The following is a 27,912-nucleotide window of genomic DNA, read 5'->3' on the forward strand; positions in this document are numbered from 1 at the left end:
CCCCCTCTGTGCACACCCCCCCTTCTATTTGTGCTAATTAACTTGCACAACATGTCCCTAACTTTGAATCCATTTTCATTTCCACACCCATGCCCCTCTCTGTGTGTGTGTGTGTTTTTGTGTCTCAAAATCAAATTAGTTCGGCCATTCGGCTGGATATATAAATCTGCTGATTTACACAGAAATGGAGCGCAAAGCCAGAGCCAGCGAGAGTCCGACCATAAAAACAAATTAAGCCAAAATGTTAAATAAACAACTTTCGCCCGGAACCCGCTGACAGTCGTAAGCCAAGAGCAGCAGTCAGTCCCCACCCAGAGACAAAAGTTATCTTATTAATTCTTTGCCACATATCACACACACACACACACACACACACACACACTCACGCCCCACTAGAGTCCACGCTAACTCCCGTTAATACGCACAATCAAATGTGATAAATATAACGAAATATTGTAGCATAATTTTTGGGGCAAAACTAAGCCGACAGAAATAACACTTGAACAAATATTAGATCAGCCGAGTCAGCCCCCCCCCCCCCCCCCCCCCCCCCCCCCCCTCCCCCCCCTCCCCACTCTCCTCCTCACTCCCTGGACACACACAACATTTTGCTTCGTTTTTCCATTTTCCTGCCTATTAGGCGATGTTTGTTGTAGCCAATTCGGAGTGAGTACTCCAGGAGGTAGAGCTTGGGAAGAGGGTAAAAGGCGACCCGTCTATGTATGAGTAATCGCTTTCATGCTTGATGACCGAAATGATTAATGGACTTTGGGTGGAAATTGAGCGCCAAGCCCAAAGTCCAAGATTAAACGCAACAGTTTCGAGCATTGATCATTTGTTACACACACGACACAGCACACTGCTTGGCACCCCCCGGTTAGAGGTTCCTTTTCTCTACTTGGCAGTGGGCTAAACCCTTGGGCCTTGAGCCTTTAATAGCCTTTCTATGGCTTCGATCATCTTTACTCGAGCCAAAAGTTTGCGCTCTACTTTTGAAGCGAAACAACAGCAGCAAGCAAAATGAAACTGCCTCTTCTCGCATTTGAATAATTTCCATTTGCAGATGGTAGACAAATATAAATGCTTTATCCCATGGACGAATCAACAAGCCATAAACCAGGCAACAAACGAGCAACGCCAAAGACTTGGCACAATGCAGCAAAAGTATTCTGCTTGCTGCTGCTTTCTACTTTCTGTTGCTGCGGCTGCTGCGAGTCCTGGTCTTGATGCTCTTGCTCCTGTTTATTCTGCTCCTGTCCGGGTTGTGTCTCGACAAGTTTTTTTCCATTCCAGTGCCATGGCTAAGGCTGCTTCTGGCTCGGGATCTGTCTGTGGCTCTCCCACTGCTGTGCTCTGTGTTTGGCCCAGTGGTTTTGTCATTGTTTTTGGCTTGGCATTTGCTTTTGCTACTGCTATCTGGCCGCAAGGATTAATGGGGTCAATTTGGCTCTGACACGCACCCGCAGTCGCACTCGCAACGGGAATGGCAAGTGGGAATGGGGAATGGCGAATGGTCCATGGGGTAGCTGCAACTGGCCCATGAAACATGGCCACAAGATGCGGCTCATTTCACGCAGGCTGAGTGCACTTGCCGAAGCAGCGCAACTCATGCCCAAAAAGACAAATATTTCATTTCAATTTACGCTTTTAAATTGTAAAACTATAAGGCACCCACACACATACACAGCTGAGCAGAAATAAGAACGCAAAATGCGTGGAAAAACTAACATTCCCATGCCACAGACACGCACAACCCCACGCAACTAACACGCAACCAGAGAAATGCGAGAAGAAAGTTGAAAAACGAACCCAAAACATGTCAGGCATTAGAGCGATCCAAAAGGAGATTGAAAGCAAGAGGGAGAGGGATAGGGAGAGGGAGCGAGAGAGCTAGAAGGAGCTGCAGAGCTGTCACGAAGATGAAACTATTATCCACGGAAATTAGCGAGTTCCAATGACAAAAAACACATGAGAAATGCAAAAACTTTTGCGCCCTACTTCAAGCTCAATTTCTAAATTGTTGTCGACATTGTTGCTCCGGCTGTTGTAAGAGGTTTTGTCTCCTCATGAAAACTCACTCACTCACTCATTTAAGCACAACCCAGCAACAAAACCCAAAAGAAACTGAAACTGAAACTGAAACAGAAACCAAACCCAAACAGGGCTGGCATTCTGGCTGTGTACAAGTTTTGGTGTTGCTCTCACAAATTGTTGCTGCAAAATCCATTGAACAGTTGCTGCATTTTATTCAATATTTAAATACGTTTGTCATGTAAAAATGAATGATGAATGATGCTCAGACTTCAGTTTCAAACCAAACAAATGATTAATTTTAATGCCAACAAGAAATTACACAGATTATCCGCTTACCTTTATGGATAAACATTTCCCTGCCTTAAATAAAATGCACAAATTTCACTTAATATTTTACAATAAATAACTTTTCTATAGCCCTACTACAAGTCTCCAAATCGTACACAAAAACTGTCGCTTGCCAGCAGCCAGAGCTCCTCCCTTGTTCATAAATAATTTCTCACCAAATTTTTTTCCCATTTGCCAAGACAATCGCTTTAAGACCCGTTTATAGTTATGTGTATCTATATCTATCTATGTATCTCTGTATCTATGTTGAATAATTCGTTTGTATCTTTATTCGTGTGTACATCTCGAATGACATGAGAATGGCCCCAGAACCGCGCTGTTTCCGCTTGACTTTCAGCCCATAAAAACGACCAAAAAGGGCAGAAGGAACAACAAATTGAGTCACATAAAATATGCGTAAAATATATGCGGAAAAAAAATAATAGTTGGGGTCATCTAATGGCAGAGCCAAGTCCAAGACCAAGTCCAAGTCCAAGATAATTGCGAGAGCGCGAGCGACCGTCTTTGTCCTTTGTGCTTTGCATTTTCTATTTGGAAGGGGACATCACACAGCCAGCACCAGCCAGTCCCAGCTGCCGCCACATCAGGCTCCATCCCATTGCAGGGACGAAAGATACACTCAAAATTTTTACGACCCCAAATGGCATTAAATATCCAAACGTACTTGACGCGACTTTCTACGGCTACGTGAAGTTCTCAGCTCGGCTCAGGGTTGTCCCTCGGATTTCGGTTCAGGCCGGGGTCTCTCGGCTATGTCTGGGTTAGTTTTTCCTAGTTGCAAGTGAGCGGGGGATTGCTTTTATTGCCGGCCATCAAAAAATGTTAAAAGCCCGATTTCCATGCCCATTGTCTGCGACTGTAATTGCTTTGGCTTTGCTCCACTGAATGTAAGTGTGAGTGTGAGTGCCGACTGGCTGCTGGCTGCTGAGTGGTGAGTGCCGAGTGCCGAGTGCTGAGCGCCTACTGAGGGCGAATGAGTGCTCCTTGGAGTCACAGGATTCGCATTTATCTTCTACATAAAGCATACTCATCGCTCCCTAATTGACTTCTTATGCATTACAACTTTGATTGTAGCAACGAAAGGGCAACAAATCAAATCTTTAAAATTGAAAACTAATTTGGGAATTAAAGGAAATTGGAAACAATTAAAATGTTTTAAATGTAAAATGTTCAGCGCCTCAAATAAAGTTAAAAGTTGTTTTTCACATTACTCTGGAATAACATTATTCGGCATTAACATTGCTCTGCTGTGACATTTTCTATGCAATTTTGTACTGCTAAGGCAACGGCCATGGAGTTTTGGTAACAGAAGAACCACAACAGAAATCCCAACAATTCATTTCATTAATATAGAATGACTTTTTATGCACAAATAAATCATAATCAAATATTATTCCCCGAATCTAACTAAAGTAACTTTTAATGCACATTCTGCTACGATTTCTTACAGCTGCAGCCTGCTCGCCAGTCTCGTCATTAACATACTCTGTAAAGCGCTCTGTTAAGCCAACAGTCTGCGCAGCTGGCTAACATTTTGTAGACTTTTCGCTTTAACAGCAGGTAACATAACCGACGCTTCACTTAACAGTGCGCTAACAGAAGCGGCTGCAATTAACAGCGTAAGAGCCAAAAGGAAAACAATTACAAATAAATTAGAAGGATCCGCAGAATAGTTTTGAAATATATTTCACCCTCAAATCTAGTAACCCTCAAAATTAACTTGAACGGATTCCATTTTACAGCTTAACATTTTTGAAAATGTTTGCCGCCGGGTTCCCTGTAACCTCTTCCACCCAAGTGACCCAGAAACGAGAGTCTGCCGTCTGAGAGCGAGCACCACAAGGACCGAAGTCGGCAAGCGACACAGCGACGAAAGAGAGTCATAAATTGAAACACGAGCAAACTCCCTCGACATCTTTTGGCTGATGACACGAAGCGCTTAACTTCGTCCTTGATGCCGTCAGCTTCAAAGGAGAACTGCTGCTGCCTGCGACAATATGTTACGTTTACTATGCTCGCTTGACTGACTTGCCTCAGCTGCGGCACAGGCAAGGCAATCCAAGGCATCGGCATAGGCATCGGGCAACCGGCAGGCAGCATTCGGCAAGCAGCCAAAGCATCGGCCATCAAGCCATCCATCCATCGCAAGACAAGGCAGCTGCTTCAGCGGCTACAGCTACAGCTACAGCTACAGCTGCTTGATAGCCGCCAGCCGTGTTTCCCTTCGTCATCCGTGACATCAGCGAAGTAGCTCTGCTGCGGCGCTGCCGCTGCTACCACTTCGGCTTTGGCCACACGCTGAGCGTTGAGCTGCGACGTCAGCGTCGGCAACGGCAACGGCCACAGCCACTGACTCCAGCATCAGTCTCGAAAATCCTTCTGTGCGTGCAGAGGTTGTTAACGCGCGCGCCCAACGGTACCACGCGGCGTATACGCAACGCCAGACATAGACCGAAAAGACGAGAAATTCGCGCGGCTAAGCGAGAGTCTGCCACCACCCCCCTGAAAGCGTGGAGTGAGTGCCCTGCCCCGCCCCGCCACCCCTTTGCGAGTGTTTCGAGTGTTTGCCCCTTGGCCGCTAGCCGGTGGCTGGTTGCTGGTTGCTGGCTTCCCGTTTTGGGGCCCCGACTGGACCCAATGAACCATGCCAGAGGCATTGAACTGTGGCGCTGCCTGACTGGACCCCCGCCCTGCGCCCCTGCTGCTATTGCTGTTGTGGGATCGATGGCCATCGAAAAGTCTTAACAAGTGTGAAAGGGAGTGCCCGGGGGCAGCCCTTTCCGCCTGATTATGGCCTGCCGCCCTGAATGCTTCTGACAGTTTTGGTGTTCCCTTTTTAATTTTTTTTGTTGTGGCCAGGGTAGAGATTGGAGCTGGCCGTGTTCACTTGTCTTCTCAAGTGCTGGCGAATTAATTAACATGACAATGACGAAGGTGAATTGCGTGTTTTGCTGTAAAACGTTGCTCCAATCAGCCAACGACAGGCGTCCCTTATCCCCAAGTCTTTCGTGGCATTTTTCGTGGCATTCACAAGTTTTTAATTAGACCCTTTGACAAATTACCGTTCGAAAAACCCGCCACAACGGCCGGTAATTAAATGTTTATTGTTTGCGACTCTCGGCCTGCCCCACAAGACATGTGCCACGGCAGCCTGACGCCTGACGCCTGATTGAAGCCACTCGATGGCACAGAACAGACGAAGGCGAAGCTCTAATTGTTGGCTGTCGCACAGGGGTTAGGCGTAAGCCAAGTGCCCCACTCGATGACTTAATAGGTGCTGGCTCGGGTTGAGTGGATGCTGAATGATGATGTGATATCATGTCGATGACTGCCACAAAAGTTGGTGCTGGAGTTGGGTGCGAAATGAGATCACTTAAAGGGGTAAAGGGGCAGCAAGTGTGTGCTGAATTAATTGTCTATAATTTCACATAATTAACCGATAATTATCTAGATTTTATTTGCGCTTCTTGGCAGCAGATGAAGCAATTGTTTTGCTATAATTATTTGGAATTGATTGGCAGGACTCGTACCTTGGTTTAAAGAAGGAGTTTCTGTTAAAGAAAAACATTTGTAGAGAATTTATGTTCGGAGAACTTCATAGAATTAAGTTCTGAGCACCACAAACACTTTATGGAAATTATTTTCTTTTATTTAAATAAAATGAAACATGCCGTAAACTCTTGCTGAAGCTTTATGCTGGTGCGCAATGTGCATTGCATATTTGATTGCATTTTATATTTTATTTTCTGCACTTTAGACATTTACTTTTATTCCAGCAGCATTTATTTTGCTTTTCTGCAGAACATTGAACGTGTTATTTGAACTTTTAAAACAAAAAAAAACTCTCAAGCGACTGTCTATAATCTTTATTCCTGTGCCCACAATTATAAATAATATTCTGGAAATGGTTCTGCCTTAAATGTGATTCAATCAAATGTTTTCTACAACCTAAAAGTTTGCAAAGTTTGAGGCGCATTTAATCGCCTTAAGGTTTTATTTATTTAATTTCTTTCCCTTTTTTTAGAAGATTTAAACCCAACTTTAAACAGAATAAATTCTTCAAAAAATCTTTAAGCTGTAGCGTACAATTTTTGGTACATATTATTTATAGAATTTGTTGCATAAATCGATAACACATTAAATTTTCATTTGATGTTTCGTGTAGCCTTGGGGTTTTGCTTTTAAAGTTGTGCCATGGAAACGTGTACACAAGTCATGCTGGCCCCAACCCCATAAGACTTCCACTCAGCCCCAACTCTCCACCACCAGCCACCCCAGATCCCCACTCGTGCTTTTCATATTTGTCTAGCATTAGGGATGAGGAGTTGCTGCTGCTGCTGCTGCTGATTCTCCCTGGTTCAAGTGTGGCCACTTAAACCCTTTTGACAATGTCAGCCATCAGGCTCAGATGATGGCAATGACGATGACTGTGACGACAAGACCATAATGATGCTGATGCTGATGATGATGACGCTGACAAAGTGGATGATGATGATGTGGCTCAATTCAGAACAGCCGTCGCACATATGACTGGCTTTGACTGAGTGTCTCTCCGCACATTAAAGTTGAAGGAACAAAAATAAATACAAATAAAAATATAGAAATCATCAAACAGAAAAAAGGCAGGGCAGCTCCATTCGGGTTTCCACTCACTTAAGTTCGGAATTTGGAATTGAGCTAATTTGCTTTTCCACAGAAATATCAGCAGCTAAGAACGCATCGAGCCTCATGCAGGGGGAGGGCTGGAAACAATGCCCGGGAATTGAAAATGAATCATTTCAAGTGAATTAATCCCCGCACAATCACTCAGAATCAAGTGGGGAAACTGCTTAGAGGGACAGCAGAGTGCCAGCTGCAGAGAGCGAAGAGCAGAAGGCCACCAGTCGAGTATTTTGCAATAATAATTTATAAATGAATGAATAAAAGGGAAATAAAGGGGCGCACAGCACAGCACAGCACAGCAGCCAAAGGCAAATAAAAATAAATAAATAAAAATGGCAATGCGGCATAAAATGTTACCCCAAACCCCAAACCCCAGTGCCTCATCCCTCCATCCCGGACTGGCGGAAATGTAACTGCGACGCGTTTATTTTATTGCGTATACGCCGCGCAGCAAAGTAGGCAACAAATTTGTGCATGTGTGTGTGTGTGTGTGTGTGTTGGTTTGCTTTGTATTTGCTCATGTGTGCGTATGCCCTGCCTGTATGTTTGTGGTGTGTGCAGCAGCGGCTTAACTTATTTTCCACAAAATTAAACCATCAAAAATTTGCCAACAACAATGTGGGGAATAATTTATTTGACTCCAGCCCGCTCGGCAACAGCCAGCCGGCATAGAAAGCCTCACCGAAAATATAAAAAAACACACACACACTGAGGCACTTGCATATTTGGACGAGGCAACAACAAAGACTTTTGGCGTTAGTTTGCGGCGTCTATGCCGCAGCCGCAAAGGACGGCACACACACACACACACAAGCACACTGCTAGTACGCCTCTGACCCTCTCATTCACTTGCTGCCCCAACAGGCCTGCTGCATACTTTTTTTGTGCCCGAAATGAAATAAACAGAGCAGCCGGCTAGGCCTCTTGCCAGCCTGCGCGCCATGTGCCATGTGCCATGTGATGATGAATTGATGAGAATGCCGCCAGGGATTTAGGCAACAAAAAATAATGCACAAAATTCAGCGCCACTCGTCGCTCTTTTTGCTCTCTCTCTCTCAGGCACTGGCTCAGGCTTTCTGTGGGGCACTTAAGGAAGTGCAGAGCTGGTAGTTTATTGTAGCCATGTAAACATGTGCCACAAAATGATTTCCATCAGCATAAAGAGCCATCGATGATCGAAAAGATCGCAAGGTTTAAAACGCTGCAAGAGTTGCTTGAGAAACCTTTAGCTGTTATTTTTAGATAATTATTCTAAACGAAAGCTTGATTGCCTCAAAATATATTTCTGAATATTAAATACATAAATATTGCCGTATCTTTCAACCCTTGACCAGCGCTGAGCACCCCATTTTAGGTCCTGCTTCCACGAACTTGGCTTTGAAAAAGAGTTGAGCTAAGTGTTTATTTATTTACATACATTTTCGTGTGCTCGCTGTTCATTTTGCCCCTTTTTGTTGGCTCGTGTTTGGCCCGCGGGACTCAGTTTATTAAGTCTCGAGTGGCAAGAGCTACCACTCCCACTCCCACTCGTAGTCCTAGTCCGAGTCACACTCCTCCCACAGTGTTAGTCCAACTTCGCTTTGTTGGCTGCTGTTGCCCGTTGGCTTAAACAGAGCCAATTTCATGCAAAGTTGGATGCGCCCCACGTCCGTGTCCGTGATGGATGACTTTTGATGCCAGGCAACGTTTGGCGGCCAATTTGATTTGCGCCACAGGACCAACTGAGACTGAGGGCCCATTCTGGAGACCTCTTGCCAAGGGCCCTGCAGCATCCAACTGTCGATTTGTCAGACAGTTGGCGTCACAGTAGAATTTGTGTGAATGCCTCAAAGTAGCCGGCAGTGTATTACAGATTGAGTTTTGAATTGTTGGCATTTTTGTGTGCCGCAGCAACAGCGATGGGGGAAGGTTGTTGCTGCCACAAGATAAATGTGTGGGCCAACTGGCAGGCTATGGCACGATAATACAGCATTTAGGATGGCAAAAACGTTTAAAGTCAGTTTGGGAAATGCAGTAAAAGATTTGAAGTGTTTTGTGTGTGGATTTGGGGCTTTAAGCCAACGAAAAAATAACTCTAAAAGTGCTGTTTAATTCCCTAACCTGTTTGACAAGTTTCGGTTGCCATTTAGCACCTCTCATAGCCAAAGCACATCAAAGCCCAAAGCTCTTTTGACTTTCGCAATCTCTTTTGCGCTGCTCTGCTGTGTGGCAGCTCGCTTAGAGACGCCACAGAGACAATCCGCATGACGTAGACGCCACATGGGACGCAGTCAGCTGCGTGCGCCTGGGAGTGGCTGGCAGCTGCTGCCTCGCCTGTACCAAACTTTAAGCCAATGTCTGAAAGTCAACGAGACAGACATAAATTCCGAGAACATAACACAGTAACTGGGGCAGGGCAGCAGCCATAACAACAGCAACAGCTTCCAGCTTCCAGATTCCAGCTTCGAGAGCTTCTAGAACGATAAATCTTTAACGTGGATTTTGCATGTAAGCTAGCAAAAGTCTCTGCCACGGGAATGATGCATGGAATTTAATATGCGAGTGCCATAAGCAAGTTCTTGCTTAAATACTGGCAACAGCAGCAGCAGCAGCACCAGTGAAAGTGCAACGTTAATTTGTGCCAATAGAATGCAGGCCCCAGTCTCCCATGTGGAACTAGCAACGCGGCCATAAATATCACAGGGAAGAACCTTTCGTGACAAGACAAATAAAAGAAGGAAGGGAAGGGAAGGGAGAGCAGGCAGTCAGAGCAGCCAGCGTGCCGCATTTAGAGGCAGTCAAACTGCCAGCCGTCGGGCGCAACGCTTCCTGCCTTCTGCTGCTGCCATCCTGTGCCTTCAGCTCGGAGCCCCAGCATTTCCGTTTCTTATCGCGGCAATGTAAACGCGTTTCCGTTTAATGCTCAGAGGCACACCCTTGGCTCCGGCTGGATTACAAGTAAATTGGAAAGGATTTTGAAGATGAGCACGCAGCAGTCAGTGTTGGTGTTGCGGCTGCTCGGCGCCCTGCTGCTGGCCACGTTTAATGGTAAGTAAAGCTGCAAGCGTTCGCTTGATATTTATGAACACGATTAACACTAGGGTTGGGTTACACTGCCCCGCCCCGTGGCTGTCATAAATGCCACGACTATCGAACGGGCGCTGCGATTTATTTGCGCAACTATTTACGAGCGAACCGAATTGGCACTGGCAACAATTCAATAAATGCTACAATTTGCAGCGACAACAAGCCATCAATTTATCTTAAATGAACAAACATTTTTGCTTGCAAATAAAGTTCGATGTGCCAAAGGCTTATCGGTTGCCACAAAAGGCAGCAGCAGCAACAACTAAATATAATAAGTAATAACTAAAGCCACGACACACACATGGCACCAATGCACATTTCAATTTGTTGTACGGCACATAAAGGCCTCAAAAATAAAAGAGGGAAAGAAATATGACAGCCATTTCAGCATGTAAATTACCGAATTTGTTGATGCATATTTTTGTCAAAATAATTCACATTTGTTGGCATTGAGCAGAGGCAAATAAAAGGCCATGGCTCAGGGCTAAGGTTGGTTGCTTCATGTAAACTTTCCATCAAAAGGCTTGCCATGCAAAATTTCAATTAATCTCTCTGGATGATCTCAGCAAGCCCGAAGACACTCCTTTCTGCTGTTTTGATAAATGTTATACAACTTCATAAATATAATGCATTTGTTTGCCAAAAACATTCATAATAGGCTTAACAATACAACGAGCAAAATAAATACAAGCAAAAACAAGTGCATAAAGTTCTCTTTTGGCTCTGAAAATTGCAATTTAATTATTTTGCTTAATGAGTAGAATGCCAAAGGCCGGCTAGTTGCTTAGAAAATATATAAATATTAGCGGTTTGCATTTTCCGTGAGTATAATTGAAGGAATTTTGCTTTAGCAGGTTCAAAACTACTTTTTCAAGTGAATAAAACAGTTGGCAGAGCGGTTCAAAAATCGTTTTCCCTCACGGCTCTACCTTACAATTTCATTTCTTTACTTTTATTGTATTAATTTATCAGTTATTCATTTATTATAAGTTCTGTTATTTATTTACAATTATTTTTTATTCATTTTATATTTTAATTACTATTTATATTCATTAATATTTATATTTTTTGTAATCTGTTATTATTTATTTCTGTACCATTTATTAGCATCATTTGAAACAATCTCACATTCCATAAACCAAATAAAACAAAGATATTTTTGAATGCTCTCAAAGTGCACGATAAGCAGAGATTTCTACCCAGGAGACACCAAACCCCAGCCCCCGAAGGACCCTCAACCATCCGGAAAATATGAGAAATATTTGCGTGTGGCAGACAATATTGTGATGCCGCTGTGGTGCTGCTGCTGCTGCTGCTGCTGCACGAGCCATGCCCATAAAAATATGTCAAATGCAAAATTATGCATACAACATAAATAGATTAAATATATGAATCAACAAATAAATATGTCACATAAAAAGATACATTTCTGCCACTGCCAAACCTCCCACAACCGCCAGGCATCTTTTGTGTAAAAGTCAATTTGCTGCCGCCCCAAAAGTCGTGTCATAAACATGGCGCGGAATGTTGTGCGTGAAGCCGCAGCGATGCCCCGCGGCAAGAGGCATGCAAATAAATAAAAATCGAGCGCGAAAGCGCGGAAAATGCAAAATAATTGCATATTTATGTGAGCCAGAGGAGCACAAGGAGCTGCTGCTGCTGCTGCTGCTGCTGCTGCTGCAGCCATAAATCCCAGCCGAGTTGCTACTTTTAATATGCCAACAAATGCGAAAATTTCTGAGTGACTGACTGACTGGGGCAGAGACTTCAACGCTGTCCGCTGACGGCCAGGAATTTATTTCAATTAAATATTTGCGCACTCAGGCAGTTCCACATGGCAACGAAATGCCAAGGACAAGGCGGCTTTAAGGCGTCTTGAGAGGTGGCAGGCAGAACCAAACAGATGAAGATTGAGCAGAATTTGAATCCTCTGACTGAAAGTGCAAATCGTGCAGATTTTTGTAGCATTTTTTGAGGCATTTTGGGAGCATTTGGAGACAGTAAAAAGTACGAAATTTAGGGGAAAGATCTAGAATTAATATTTAGCAATAAGTTCCACAAATTTCAAATTTCTCATCGTTCCAATTGCTAGCGCTAATTCTTTGCTTGAACATTTGAGAGAAAACTTCATAATTGATGTGTAAAGGACACGACAAACAATTGATTGCGCAACAAAACTGCACCCACACCTCGAGCTTCCTTTCTTTGTGAGCTTCAACAAAAGCCAAGCGAAAATTAACTAAAAATCAGTCAAGAGCATGAATGGTGGAAGCGTTTTATCTCTGGTCGCTGGTCGCTGGTCGCTTTTGTGCTTTTATCTTTGTCCGCTGTGGCGGAAGAGGAAGCGCGCGTTTGATAATGATGATAATAATGATAATAATAATAATAATAATGCCAACACTTGTCCATTGTTTCTGCAGCAACAACAAGATGACACTTTAATAGCGCCACTGCGGCAACTAAACAAAAACCAAAATCAGCGAAGAAAACAGGCGGAAGGTAGGGTGCGAGGGAGGTATAGAAAACTCGTCGACTGCCGCCAGCTGTCATAATGAAACTGTCAAGGACAATGGGGGCGAACGGAAGTACAAAGTATACGTGTGGCTCCACACTCACAGCCAAAGTCCCACCCACACGCCCACTCTCCATCCCCTGGCCAGCCACCGCTTTCCGGTGTCGTGGGGGCTGCTGCCCAGTTTGGCTGCGATAAAAGCGACAAACGAAATGCTGTCTGACGGACAGAGGCCATTTATAAGAGCATCAGTTACAATAACACTGGACGAGGACCAGCAGCGGGTACGGGGCTTAGGGGCCAGGGCGAGGCTTTAACAAAAGCCGGCGCCATTGTCATAAATTAAAAATGAGGAAGTGCATGAAAATAAACAAACAAAAATAATATAACAGAGCCAAAGCAGAGCCGCATGGAGCTACAGCAGCCTCGCCGCAGCGGAAATGCAAAAAAAAAAGCGTTGATAAATAAATGTGCTAACAAAGAGCAGACAAATGCAAACACAAAGCACACACAGACCAGATAGGGACTAGAGAGCAGAGAGGGAACAGCTTCAAGTTCCGCAGCAAGCGGCAAAGTCAACGCCTTCTGCCTAGGTCAAGATCTGAAGCTGCTGCCCCCTCCCCAAGCCAGTCTCGTGTCCTGCGACATTCAACGCGTGCCACAGCGCGTAGCACGTCCATAAATATGCTTTATGCGACGCCACACACTCACATGGCCGCCTGCCACACTTTGCAGCAGACCTTTGATGGAATTGCTGGAAGAGCAGCCAAAAAGGGCAGCGTCGACCAGGGCATGCTCTGGGAAAAGTTTCTATCAATTTTAGAAAATGAATCAAAGCCCAAAGCCAAAGAATAGAATCTGCACCTTTATTTATAATATTTCTCCCAACTTTTGTAAACCTTTTTTAAAATATATTTTTATAATTTATTCTCTAATTTGTGCTTTAATTTATTCATGCCATAATCTTTCATCATTCTCGAACCCAAGCTTGGGCTCTGCAGCCAAATACCAGCAGAAAAAAAAACAGAGCAGATAGCTGCAAACCCAACTCCAGTTTCAGTTTTAGTGCCCAGCCTCAACCGCAGCCATTCGACGACAGTTTCCGCTGCCGTCGTTGACCAGTTGCCGGCATTTTGCTTTATATTATGTACAGGATTTCGGTTTTATATATTTCTTTCTGTACGTGCAGCTCTTGGCTCGTGGCTGGCCGTACCGTACTCGACTTTATTTTTGGCTTTCGGCATCTGTTTAAATTAAAGATTATGCACAAGTGCTAGCCGGACTAGCAACGTGTGCCTTTGGCATTATAGAATTTAAATATATATGTGGAACAAAGGGTGACCTTGGACGCACTGTGGCTGTGACGTGACGTCAATCAGACTCTCGTTCGCAGCCTTGCTCGCTGGCCTTTTGTTTGTCTTCGTTGTAAACAGGCAAATTGCAGCACACAAAGCGCACAACAATTGTAATCATAATAAGCCATTTAGCACTTCGGGCGGGAGTTCCCTGTGCCCTGCCTTTTTGCATATTTATAATTCATATTCATATTGTTAATTCTTTGAGCACTCAGCCACTCACCCACTTAGCCCAGTCTTCCGTGCTGCGAGCTGCGAGCTGCGAGCTGCGAGCTGCGAGAGTGCTGAGCTCTCTGAGCTCCTAGGGCCAGCTGCCATAAAAGCATCATAAACATTTTACAGCAGTTCCAGCTGCAGCAGGAAACAGCGCCAGCGCCAGCAACGGAAACTCCTCCCACAACCCCCCATCATAATTGCAGTTGAGCCATTTCACATTTTTGGCCTAGTCCCCGAGCGGATGGCAGTGGGGAATTAGGACAGCTTTGGCTCCATTGTCAGCGCGTCTCTCTGTGTGTGTGTGTGTGTGTGTGTGTGTGTGTGTGTGTGTGTGGAGGGTTTTTTTCAAGCATTTAAGCTGGGCAAGAGGACACCATTCAATGGCTATTTGAAGCCATGACAAATATTTGAGCAGGCAGTTTCAATCGCTCTCGGGTTAAAAGGGAAACAAACGCTTTCTTGGTTGCAATCTAAGTTTGAAGCTGCTGTGATTGGCCTTGCAAATGTTACAAGCAGCCCTCGCTGCCCTCGCATTGTTTCTTCGCTTGTTAGCCTCAGGTGTAAATTACAAATCTGAGTTGAGCATAATGAATGAGGCAGGCAGGCAGGCAGGCAGGCAGGCAGGCAGGCAGGCAGGCAGGCGGCTAAATGAAATGAAATCGCAGCGAAAACGCTTTCATTAAACATGCCAGAAGTGGGAGTGGAAAAAGTTTTCCGTTTTCCGTTTTCCGTTTTCCGGCAGGTGTGGTAGGGAGGGCGACAAACTGCGGCCAAGTTGATTAGAAAGCGGCGGAGAGAGACTGAGACTGAGACTGAGACAGAGGCACAGTCGGCAGGCAGCCTAATGAAAAACTTGGAAATTTACGGTCAACGAGTTGTCAAAGCGCCACCAACACTCGAGCAGGCGGCAGCATGGGCTATGCCCATAGTTTCAGACGCCAAGTCAAACAATTAAGCTCGGCCATGTACCAATGGGTAGGCAGGGTGGCAGGGAGCAGAGCTGGGACACGGTTTAAATAAATAATTGCCATCGAAATGAAGCAATGGCCGACCTGGACCGGGCGGCACAAGGGGCACTGCAAACTGGGCGTTGTAATCTCGACGGGCACAGAACAGAGCGAGGACATCGAGAACATCGAGGCGACAAGGTAATGCGCGGACACGGACACGGACACCAACACGGACACGGAAGCTGACTCTGGGGGCACAGCGATAGCAGGAGTAATGACAGGAAGCTCTGATAAAAGGAGACAAAGAAAACGCACGCATTAACACAGATAACGGGGGGTGGGAGCACAGGCGAAAAAGCTGACAGGGAGCAGGAGTGAGTGAGGAGAGAGCTGGAGGGGTGGCGACATTTGTCGTTACATTTGCCAAAAGGTTCATTAGCGCTGATCGAGCGCCTGAGGGTTGGCCCTTCTGCTGGACACACACTGCTGCTGCTGCTGCTGCTGCTGCTGCAACGCAGAATTCATTCGCTAACTCATTAATAATTATAGCCACATATCGGAAATGGTGGCTCCTGCCACATGCCAAAATATTAAATTGCCATCAAATGTGGGCTACAATTTTAATGCGAGCCGCAAAAGCCTTTTAGGCAAAAGTTAATGCCAGTGCGGTTCGGGCGGAGATTACAATAAATATATTTTTTTAGGTGCTAGAGGCCAGAGATAACACTTTTCAGAGCAACTCTGAGTATCCCCTTTTAGGCCCAGAGGTGCAACAGCAATCAGTTCTTACAACCCGACCCTGAGCTTCTTCTCTACCTTTTCCCTCTGCTGCTACCCAAAGTTCACAAGGCTAATTGCCAGTTCGTCAGCACAAAATTCGTGACAATCGCATCAGTCACGTGCTCATCTCTAGCTTACACACACACACACAGCAGGGGTTAGCTCCTCGTGTGTGTGTGTGGACAGAGTTTTGGCGACCCAATCTTGATGCTATCATCAATTGTCAAATAACCAACTGTGTGAGATTTGCGCACCAGCTGTGGCCAAACGCGTTGAAGCATTCATGGCGCTGCACATACACACACGAGGCAGGGGAGGCCACACTGGGACCCCAGGAACAGCTCACTTTGTGGGTTATTTGTTTTGGTCATGCGCTCATTTGGTGCTAGGAAAATCGAATGCAGAAGCCAGCCCAAAGGTCGGGCAAAGAGCTGAAAAGGGCAGCCAAAACGGTGCACAAGAGGTGCAGAAAAGAGGTGCCAGAAGAGGGGGGAAAAAAAGGCAAAAAAAAAAGGGTTTCCCCTAAGCGAATGCTTGAATCCTTGAACACATCGAAACGAGCACCCAAAAATCAAGAGCAGCAGCAATGTAAACAAGCGAAAAATGGGTATGGGAGCCCACAAATGTACAACGGGACAACAAGCAAGCAAAAAACCAAAAAGGTTGTATCTCCGCCCCATCCTTATGGCTTATCCCTGTGCTCCCTGCTGCTGCTGCTGTCTGCCGCTGCCAAAAATATCCCCAAAAACCCAACGAGCAACGAGCTGAGCAAATCGTAAATCTTCTTATGTGCAAGCAGCATTTTAACGATAATTTGCTTTATTGGAGCAGTTTAGATTTGAGCCAGAACCAGAACCAGAACTGGACTTGGACCACAAGTCAAAAGCCAGCAACTGGAGATACACAGCCCCACTGGCCACTGGCCACTGGCCACTGGCCACTGCCAGGAATAGTTTTGTGACCTTTCCCCCCGCACCTTTTGAATGTTCTGAAACGTTTTCCGTTTAAATGGTTTTTATGGCAAATTTATGTAGAGGAAAACACTTTTAAGGTTGACCAAAAGGACATACGCAGAAATCCATAAAAATGGCGCACACACACACACAACAGCAGGCACAGGACACGGGACACAGGACCCACAGGCAGTCCCCCCGTTTTGGCGACTGCCCGTTTGAGGTGTGAACAAAGATTTGCCACTTTTGCTGGTCATTTGGAACTGGTTACGCTCGCTCGGTCTCTCTGTGTCCGTGTCTGTGTTCCTGCTTGGGTCGTTGCCTCAATATGTGCCATGAATAATGGCCGAGCAAATGGCTCAACAGCAGTCTGGAGTCTGGATTGCAGCAAATTGCCGAGACCCTGGCCCAGGCCACCTTGCAGTCAGCCAGACATTTGTGCTAATGTTTTGTCGCTTGTTAAAAATGTGACCACATCATTTGAAGTAATTACTGAGTCATTTGCCAATTGACTTTTGAAACGGGGCAACACATGTATCCATGGCCGGAGAGCTGTTAATTACTTAGGATCCAGCCTCAGGCTTTACTTATCAAAGGAAACAGACACAAAACTCCAATTGGATGTGATTGATTTTTGGGCGCTTTATTCCTACTTTATTCTGCACCAACTGCTGCCTAGTTCTGCATCTGAATGCGCATCCCTTTTTGACCACATTTAATTAAAATATTTTATTTATTTACAAGCACTTTCACATGCCTGAAAAGTGTCACATAAATTCACGACAAATACTCGTAGCTTGGCCATGGATTTTGCGTTTAATTACATTTCTTTATGGCACTTCACTTTGGCCATGGCCATTATTTAAATAAATAAATTACAGTTTTACATTAAGCCAAAGTGGAGCAGAGATTCAATCCATGACACATTCCTTCCCTGGCTTAAGACCCGAACAAAAGGAATATGAGAAGTTGGTCCTTCTGCTCTGACTTCTATCAAAAGTTAATCCATTGCATTCGTTCACTGAGGATTGTGCTGCAGGTGTATCAATATCCTTGAAGCTGCTTTGGCTTTTTTCAGCAGTGTTGCAGCCGTCTCACTGTTGACATTCCATTCATAATAAAGGGCAATCCAAGTAAATATAGCCTCCAATTTATTCCCTTTAATTCCTTTTATTCCTTTTATTCCCACTCCTTTTGCCATTCCCATTCCCCTTTTGCCTCTGCGCTTCGTCTTCTCTGCTGCACTGCTTGAGTTTTGCTGGCCCTTTGGGATGGGATTATGTTAAGCATTCCGCCATGTCACATGCCACGAGGGTTGCTCCACAAGTACACGGAACTGCTGCTGCTACACCCTCTTGCCTTGAGGCAGTTCTGGTCGGGTCTGTGCCTGGCCTGTGACACAAATGTCAACCGCTGTTTGTTATTGTTGCTGCAGCCAGTTGTGGCAGTGTGGCAGCAAGTGTGCTGTCCACAATGTGACCGTCGTGCCATGGGCACTTCCTAGCACCCAAGACTTAGCCCCCACTGAGAGGCCACTCAGAACTTTCACACTCACACGCGCACACCCGCTTGTTGCGTAGCCGCCATGTGTGCCCCGTTGTAATTGTAATTATTTTCGCTATTTTTGCCCGCAGATTTGTTAAGCCATTAGGCAACAGGTCGGACTCGTTATGCCCCACTCAGTGGGTGCTCCAACTTCTCTTTGCCGTCGCCTTTGGCATGCCATAATTAAATTCATTTATGCGCGCCCACTCGAAGCGCCCAACTTTGGCCATAAAAACCCCGAAAATAACCATAATAATGATAATAATATCAATAACAGCGAGAATTACTGGCCAATAGTGGAGAGCGAGCGGGCGAGCGCGCCGCTTCAGCTGTTAATATTTGTTCCATTTCGCATCAATGTTTGAGATGGAGCAAGCCAGACACAAAAATATACATAAATGTTAATGAGCGCATAAAAAATGTTTAACCCAACGCTTAACGCGGGGGCAGCTATTGCAAATTGATTCATAAACCATTAGGCGACCAGAAAGAACTTTGCCAGCGAATTTTGCTCAAGCGAAATATAATAAATGTAAATTGTTTAAATGGAAAGAGTGTGTGGCAGCTGCTGGCAGCTTCTTAGCATTTAAAATTGCATGTTTGAGTGCAAGAAATTATAGCTAGAAAAGTGTCTCTAAAGACAAGCAGAAAACTTTCCATAAATTGAATTTATTGTTGAACAATTGTTGTTAGTTCTACAATTCTAGAAATTGTATCTGCATTTGCTTGCCTGCCTGTTTCAATAATTATCCCCCGCTGCAATAACAAATTCAACACTAATAACTCTCAGCCTCTAAAGTAACTCATAAACCTCGAGAGGGAGGTTTCTTTTCTGTTAAATTCCCCCAGTGGTTCCCTGTGCTAAATCAATGTTACACTCCGCTACGCTTAAAGTTGATCCTTTCCATTTATCAATGGCAGGCGCTCCTCGCTCCTCGCTCTCTCTGTGAAATATGATTTATGTGTCCCGGGGCACTTGACTACTCAAAGGGCGGGGGCGGGGCCCCGCTTGAACTGTCGAAAGTTGTAAGTGTTGCCAAAGCAGCTTTTCTGTTGCTGCTAAACGAAATCGAAATCGAAATCGAATGCCATCCTAATGGCCGTTGGGCAGACAACGCGCATAATTTTACACGCAGACAAACAGACGGATGGATGGATGGATAGACGGCTCGACTGGGCTCGTTTGTCTGCCAGTAGTTGCCCCCCCCTGAAGGAATATTTGAAATTATAATTCCGTCCGGCTAGGCGGCAAACTTCTGCTGCTGCCCCAGCGTCTGGCGTGGCTCAGTTGGCGCCGACCCATAAATATAAATTTGATTTTTTTATGCGAACTTTGATATGTGAGAAACACCAACACCAGCACTTTGGGCAACTTTTCGCTTTGGATCATGTTACAGCTGTCAAAACTAACAGACACAAAAACTACATGCGACATGCGAGGCTCCGTTTTAGACGGCTTCAAATGCCACACAAGTTTCATTTGCATCATTTCGCATTTGCATTATTGGTCCATAAAATGTGTCCGAAACTTTGGCCGTAAAATCAAATCGTTTAATTCAAAAAGTCGTTAATTTTATATCTCGCTCGCTGCTTAAAGGCAATAAAAAACACAGAGAGCGAAAGAATGATTGTTTCAACGCCTTCTTAATTCGCATTGAATCTTGATGTTGGATTGTGGATTTTTTTTTAGGGAATTTCCCCTGTGCAACCTTGGAAAATCTTTAATATCCTCGAGCATCTGCTGCGGCGAATTATTGTTGCTAAGAGTTTATCAAATTTATTTATTTCTATAGCTAATTTTATGTCAAGAATTTCTCAACCCATCAACATATTCGCTGCACTGAAATGTGCACAAATGTCACCCGCTTCACGATGCTTTCAATTCTAATTTTTGCGCCGCCGGACACTGGCATAATGCATTCCGGGCAGCATCCACTCGCAGGAGGCCAATCCCGCTTGACTCCTTGCACGTCAATGGCTGTGAATTTTGATTATATGCCAGCGGCTGGCGTTGACAGTGATTTGCGTTTGGCAAAAACTTTTGCACCATTTCGCCGCAAGTAGGAGAAAAATGTCAGAAAAATGCTCGGCCCACATGCATGCAGGAGATCCTGGTGCCAAAAACTTTTTCATTACGCAATTTTTGCGCTTCGTTTGCTTATGTACGCACCTCAATGGTTCTAGTTTTTTTTCCTTTTTTTGTATCCCCCAGGAGCAAGAGCGGCACCTATGGCCGTGCCAGCCAGCCATGGCATCACACTCATATATCCCAGAGCATTTGCTTAAAAAACTTTTCTAATTCCATTAACGTTACGCACATGCTTTGCCTCTGCCTCTGCCTCTGCTCTCTCTTCGCCCCAATCTCTCTCTTTTCTTTTCTCTTGTGGCTGCTGAAGTTTTGTGGCCTTGCACAGGCTGAAGCAACTGTAGATTTTGCCTGACTTTTCAGTTTCGGCGTGCTTTAATGAGCTGCCCGCTCCCTCCTACCCCTCTTTGCCAGTCACTTTCAGGCCTGCGGGCAGTGCGAGACTTTTTTTTGTGTATTTTTCTCAAATTTTTGTTACAAAATTAAAATATTTTTGCACCCCAACTGAAGGGCGGGGGGGTTGCTGTTTGACTTAATTTTTGTTAATAATTATTTTGGCATTTTGGGCCAAGATTCCTTGCGGTTGTTGCTGGCTCTGTGCCTGTGGGTTGCCTTGACGAGGCGCAGCGGCTGAGGGATCACAGTTAATTAGTTTGTAATTATTATAAATTGAGGCTGAATGCTTGTGGCAAGTTTAATTGGATATTTGATGTTTTTAAATTACGCAAAAATGAGCGTGAAATATTAGCAGGAGCTGTCGTTGCCACTGCCACAGAGGCACTGTGCCACAGAGAGTCTCTGCCTGGTTCTACACCGAAGTAAATTAATTTTTAATGCCTTGCCTTTGTCGCTGGCCAAAGCAGCTGCTGCCCCAGCCCCATGCCGCACATGCTGCTTGTGTCACACGTGCCACGCCCACACCACGAACTAGAGGCGCAGTAGATTTTAGCTGGAGCTGTAGCTGGAGCTGGGAGTTGGCTGAAACAATTAATCATAATCTCGTGTAGTTGCGGCGCCACGTACCCAGTTCTAGGACCTACAGCAGCAGTTTTTCACGGAAGCCAACAATAAATTGTCGCCGGTCCGCGCGGCAGTCTTGAGGCAGTCATAACTTTGAATCAAGAAAGTGCCACACGTAGCCGGGCAACCCACACTCCTCGAACTCCGCCCTCTGGAGCTTGGAAAATATGTTTAAATTTTACTTTGGTTGCTCTGCCCCCAATCCTGTTATTGTATTATCATTTTCCCCCCATGCCACGTACATTTGTAATAATTTAGCATGAAATATGCTCCGCCCAGTTGGAAGGGGGCGGTGGGCAATGATAAACTGTGTCCACCCCCCAACTGGTAATTCAATGAGCTGCTGCTTCGATTTCTGGTAAAGCATTTTGCTGATAGTTCTTTAAATGTGTGACCCTTGACCACTACTGTGTCCGGGGAACTTGTGCCGTGCCCTAAGGAGTATGCAAAATGTACACAAAACTCGTTGCAAAAACTTCTGCCACTTCTGGTGTTTGTTTTATAGCCCATGATAAATACAATTGTTTGCTGTCCCTGCTCCCAGAGTCCATTGTGCCCTCTCCTCTGCCCTCTTTCTGCCATCTTTGACTGCCCCAAATTGATTCTATTGGCTTCTGTTGCGATAAGGTCGCAAAGTTAATGCAAATGTTGTGGCCCTGTGAATTGAGACAGTTTGCTGGGGGTTTTCGGCTTTCCAAATTCAAACTTTCAGTTCCAATATTCTTTTTGATGTGGCCCAGGGTCTTCGGATCATGCGGAGATACGAGGAAACTCAGTTGCACTTGAGGCGAGGCTTAGCCCAGCTAGTTTTTAGTCTGCGAAGAGTCAGGGCAAATACATCACAGATTTAATGTGTTCATAATTAGAACAATAGCTCCATGGCGCTCTATTTATGATGCCTAAGACATGCCAAGACTTATTTCGTTCTTCCCTGCATGGAACTGTTAATTGGCTGTGAAAATAGCCCATAAGCAAAAGGACACATGCGAAAATACCAAAGACAATTTACAAATTTTATTTTGTAACTGTTTGGGGCTTGCATGAATTTGTTTCGAATTTATTACAATATTCTAGGCAAAAATTAAACCTATAAATTTATTTTATTCAATTTTCGAGAGGATTTAGGGCCACTTTTTTGCCAATTTAAGGCTATGTTGCCACTGCCAAGTGCTTGTCGGCTATCGAACCTCATAAATGAACTATCTATAAACATCCGCTAATAATCTTCCCAAGGAAAATCGGGACACAATACTCTTATTCCGGAGCAGCTTATTCTCTGGTAGCAGCAGTCAATTAAGATCAAGTTACGCACGAGACCTTAATCTTGGCCCCATGTACTTATCCCTCTGTGAGAGGCAAAGTTCAATTTAAAGAGTTAATTTCCTCTTCGCCACAGAAGACACTGAGACAGAGGGCTGGGAGGAGCTGAGCTGAGCTGAGGCAAGTAACTGAACTGACAGCGCAATGTCGTGTCGATGTCGAAAGCATCCATTCTCCATTCAATCTGCCCCCCCCGGAACCACCACCACACTTCCCCCTAACGTAACATTAAAAGCAATGCCGAAGCCCCACCAACCACTCTCCGCCTCACTCTGCGTCTGTCTCCTTCTGTGTTGGCTTACCAAAAGTTTGTGCCGTAACATGAAAAACTTCGATAAATTCACAGTTGAAACAATTACCATGAATTTTATCAAAAATGATACGCGCTGTTCGTATCCGACCATGCAGCAACAATATTTTTTAATGCACTTTGGGGAAAAGGATGCCGGGGAGCCACAGTGGCAGTGGCAGTGGCAGACACAGACACAGACGCTGTGGCAGCTGCGTAGATAGGGATCGGAAAAAGAAGGAAATGCGGGAGAGCCAGCCCAGCCCAACAGAATTCACTTCGCCTGACAGATGTACCAGGAGCCAGCGTGAACTTTCTGGTATGCTGCCGGAATCCTCCTCCTGCTGCTGCTGCTGCCTCCGCTCCTCCTCTGCCTTTGCCCCCTGGTAAAATGTAAGCGCAAAATTGCTTGCGAAAACTTTCTCAACTTTTCAGCTAATATTTGACTTTGGCAAAATAAGCAGACGATGTGGAAAAAACAAACGCAACGAGCGACGACATTGCATCGAATGGGAATATACGTACATAAAATATAAATATATTTTCTTCAACGGCGAGCGACATTTGCGCTGATCAGACAGCAGCGTATGCAACGCGGCATGCCAACACGCCAACACGCCAATACCCATACATTTCTCAGACATTTATGGGGGCGAAAAGAATCACAGAGAAAATATATATAAATCCCGCTGACAGCCCAGCCAGCGAAGCGCTTTCCTCTGCAAAACTTTTCGCCTTAAACGCTGCAATTGAAAATTAACATTGAAATTGAAATTGAAATTGATATTGGCCCAGAGGCAAACGGGGTCGACCAGTACAACTTTAATGGCTGTCAATTGCAGCCGAAGTGTGGTGCAAAGTTTTTCTTTCTTTCCTCTTTTTTTCTGTATCAAATTTGTGTAAACTTAATATTTTGTTATTAGTTTGTGAAAAGTGTCCAATGGTGTGCTCCTACCCCCCAGCCACCGGCTGGGAACTCAAATAGATTTTGAGTAGCTTTTCAGTTTGACTCGACGTTAAATGAGAAAAGTTTCCTCGAGTGTTTGTTGCACTTTTTCGTGTAAGTTGGCGCTGCCGCTCCCGGCAGGTGAAGTGTCCTGGCCAAGGGCTCTCCTCCTGCTCTCCCGTTAATGATCTTTTGGCCAACAGTTTAGCTTCGCTTTAACTTACTTTTGCTCTCTCTCTCTTTTCTGTGCCACTGGCCGGAAAAAAACTTCCAATTAGCACAACAAAAATATGAGAATTGTGAGAAATTCCAAAGTTATGAACTGGCTCTCTCGATTCTTCTGCAGGCACTCAAGGGGCCCCGCCACAACTTCTGCAATTGGCACAGCTTTGCCAGCGGGCCTTTGCCCAGTTTATAGGCCAGATCGCAGTTCAGCTTACTAATTTTCAGCTGTGCAACTTTGCCCACAATAACAAAACCTCAGAGTCTGCAGAGACTGAAGAACCAACAGCAGCGAGACGTGGGAAATCTGTGCGCTGGCAAAAACCACAACGAAAAAGGATAAAGGAAAACAGCTGCGAAAAAAAACGCAAAGAAACGAAGGTAAAATTAAGGGCAAACAAAAAGGGGAATTGCATATTGTATTGAGAGTTCGCTTTTAATTAAAAGCGAAAGGAACGCAAAGAATGACGGCGGTGGATTGGAAAGGAGCGAGACTGCAGGCACAGAATTTATAAAAAATGATTCAAAAAGTTGCAAATGCTCGACGCCAGAGCCAACAATCGCAAAAATTGCAACACAAAAAAAACCAAAAAAAAAACCAAAATAAATTTACAAAATACAAAAAAAAACAAATAAATTTGCCAGACAGCAGCAGAAAAACGAGAAAGGAAAAATAGAATCAACGAAACAAGAGCATAAACAATGCATGGCGGAAATACATATTTCCATTGCGTATACGCCACGTAATAAAGGGGGGAGGGCGGCGAAGTCCGTTGCCTTCCCTTTGGTTGCTGCTACTTGAGTCCTTGCCTGGCTGCTAGCTGCTGCTGCTTCGGGGTTGGTGGCAAACAGTTTCCAACAGAATGGGTTTCCATCCAACGACTCGAGCCAAGGATCTGGGTATCCTTTTGCGGAGTTTACTGCTCCGTTAGCTCCTTCTCCAGCATTCGTAATCATCAGCATCAGCATCAGCATCGTCGTCGTCATCTGCATTCAACTTGCAGCTCGTTTGTGCCAGTTTTGCTCGTTTACAGGCTTTTACCTGGCAAACTATTACCAGCAGGAGCCAGAGTCAGTGGCTCGATGCGATACCCTCAGCCATCATCAGCGCCAGTGGAGTGTCCTTCAGCCGCAATCAAGTGTCGACTGCCAACAGCTTCAGCTGCGAGTTAGTTGCTCATCTGATTACATATTTATTCGCAATTTATGCATAATTTTAACAACGTTTCGTAACGCTTTAATCAGCCCCAGAACATGCAACAATCGAAGGCAGTGGCCACAAAGTAATCCATCAACGCACCCCACCCAAGCCTCTGGTGTATAAAACTGTCAAGAACTCACACACAATCCCCAGGGCCAACATCTAACCCGGCGAACAAACACTTTGCCATCCGATACACACACAAAATGTTAAAGTTTCATTTCGAGAACTATCCGGGGAGGCAGAGCCCGAAAAGGAAACAAAAAAAAGATGATGAATCTTTTGTTGTTTCCCGACTCCGCAAGCCACTAAAAATGTTAACTAAAATACGGGCTAGATTTTTGTGTGTGTCCCAGACAAAAGGGAAAGTGCTTTTCCCTCATGTAGCATGTAGCGTAGATGAAATGTGCTCCAGCTCCGGCAACAACCAAACAAAAAATGATGATGGAAATCGGGGGCAAGCCGAAAGGGAGTACAGAGGCCAGAGTGCCGCATTGACAAGCAGAGAGCATAAAACTAACAAGAAAATGCCAAGAATGCATTCCATTCAGGGCGTAACGAATCGTGTAACTGTACTCTCTTTCACTCTGGTTACTTTTGCTTCTCATTTTGCTTCAAAATTATGACTAACAGTGGGAGTGCGGAGTGTTGGGAGTCTTCTGCGGAACTGTCGAAACTGCTCAAATTAGAATTGACATAAGGAAAATGTCTCTAATGCTGTGTAGTTAGCGATAAACCTGAACATAAACCTGGGAACTAAAACATTTGCAACATTTGGCAGCTCTGCTGTGGCATTTAAAGTGTGACTCAACATTTGAGACTCTTAAAGTAAACTTTGATGCTTTATGGAAACTCTTATGATTATTATTTAAGGTTTCAAAACTGCCGGAAAAGTTAATTTATCTACCATTGGATCTACCTATTGGAAAGCTCAGCAAAAGCTGCCTTCAAGGTGATTGTTCCTTTGGTTTTGTGACGGACACGTGCTGTCCCTAATGTCCTCTGCCACTCGATTGGCGACACACTCACTGAATTAATGCCTCAACGGCCCAACAGACAAGGCAAAAAACTGTGCCACATGTCAATGTCAACGGCGATGACAAAGATAAATTCACCTTAGGCACAGCACGACAGCGGCATACGTACGTATATATCCTTGGGTTTGCATGGCCAGTGATTGGCATTAAGATTTAAATTAGCAAATAGTCGTTTTTGGGTCGAAATATTCGTACAGCTGAAATTATTTTCTCGAATTTAATGCGCCGTTAGGCGGAGGCACCCAAATGGCGCCGAATTCCCGTACGGCAATCAACTAAATTCAAAGCAAATTGTCCGCACAATAGTCACCAAGGCAGGCCAAGGCAATGACCGACCACCCTAGACCAGAATTGCTCTGCCGTCATGATTGTCCTCGAGAGAGAGAGAGAGAGAGCGAGAGAGGGGACAGGGGGGGCAAGGGGAGTAGGTCCAAATGCCTCATTATTTTGCGCTCGAGAAATTTCTGTCTCGTCACTAATTCATCATTGTTTCGGCACATTAAATCCTTGAACGTCAACGCATTCATTATCTCATCGCATGTGAGGCAGGGAGGGTCGGCCTCTGGCTGAAATATACACAAATGCTGAAATGCTTTTGGCCAACTCATCGCTCGACTCACATGGTCAGCTTGTCTGTGTCTGCTTGAGTGATATTAACTGACCGACAATCAGTCAAGGGCAACTGAAGCGGCGGCTAACGGCGACGACAGTCAAGACATAAGAAGCCGGAACATGCCCACACGAGTTTGGCTGTTTGAGAGCGGCTTAGGCCAGATTTGTGGCAGGGAACATTCTTGTGGCTGAAACGGGGACTTGTGGCCAGAAAGCCTTTATAATTTCCCCTCTCATAGCATAGTCCTTCATCCCCCCCCCCCCTTGGGGCATGTGTGTGTGTAGCCTCTTAATTGCTTTCCAAGCTAATCGAATTTTTTGCCCCGTCATTATGAGTAATGTGTCTGGGCTGCGTGGCGTGGCGTGGCGTGGCACATGAAGCAATTTGTCGAGAAGATTGCGCCGTTTGGCAAATGGCTTAAAGCACAACCCATCCCCGCAGCATAATAATACAAACACAATAACAATGTAAACATGAATAACAAACACCAAAAAATGCGCTTAAATAATCTACAGCAAACCGAAACATGCGCAATCGTAATCGCACATGTCATCTGGTCTTTATTTTTCCGCCAAACAAAACATCATTACAACTGCCTGAAAAACACTGAACAAAAAAGATTAAATGGCTGAAAAAAAAAAAGAAAAACAATTAAATGGGGTTGTGGGCGCATTTTAAATGGCGAAAGACAAATGCTCTTGCAGGGACAATTTTGTATATATTTTTGCAGGATAAAAGCAAGGAAACAAGCGAACTT

General features: G+C 44.9%; 1 protein-coding gene across 1 annotated transcript in view; it reads left to right on the top strand.

Moving 5' to 3' along the window:
- Positions 1–4,761: 4,761 nt before the first annotated feature.
- LOC117589603 overlaps positions 4,762–27,912 on the top strand; it is a 34,928-nt gene continuing 11,777 nt past the window's right edge. The window contains exons 1-2 of the mRNA XM_034281678.1: positions 4,762–4,897; positions 9,465–10,071. Coding sequence (XP_034137569.1) covers positions 10,005–10,071 — 67 coding nt within the window. The 5' untranslated portion in view covers positions 4,762–4,897; positions 9,465–10,004. The remainder of the gene's footprint in view (positions 4,898–9,464; positions 10,072–27,912) is intronic.

Source organism: Drosophila guanche, unplaced genomic scaffold, assembly GCF_900245975.1.
Source record: "Drosophila guanche unplaced genomic scaffold, DGUA_6, whole genome shotgun sequence".
NCBI classification, from domain to species: Eukaryota; Metazoa; Arthropoda; class Insecta; order Diptera; family Drosophilidae; genus Drosophila; species Drosophila guanche.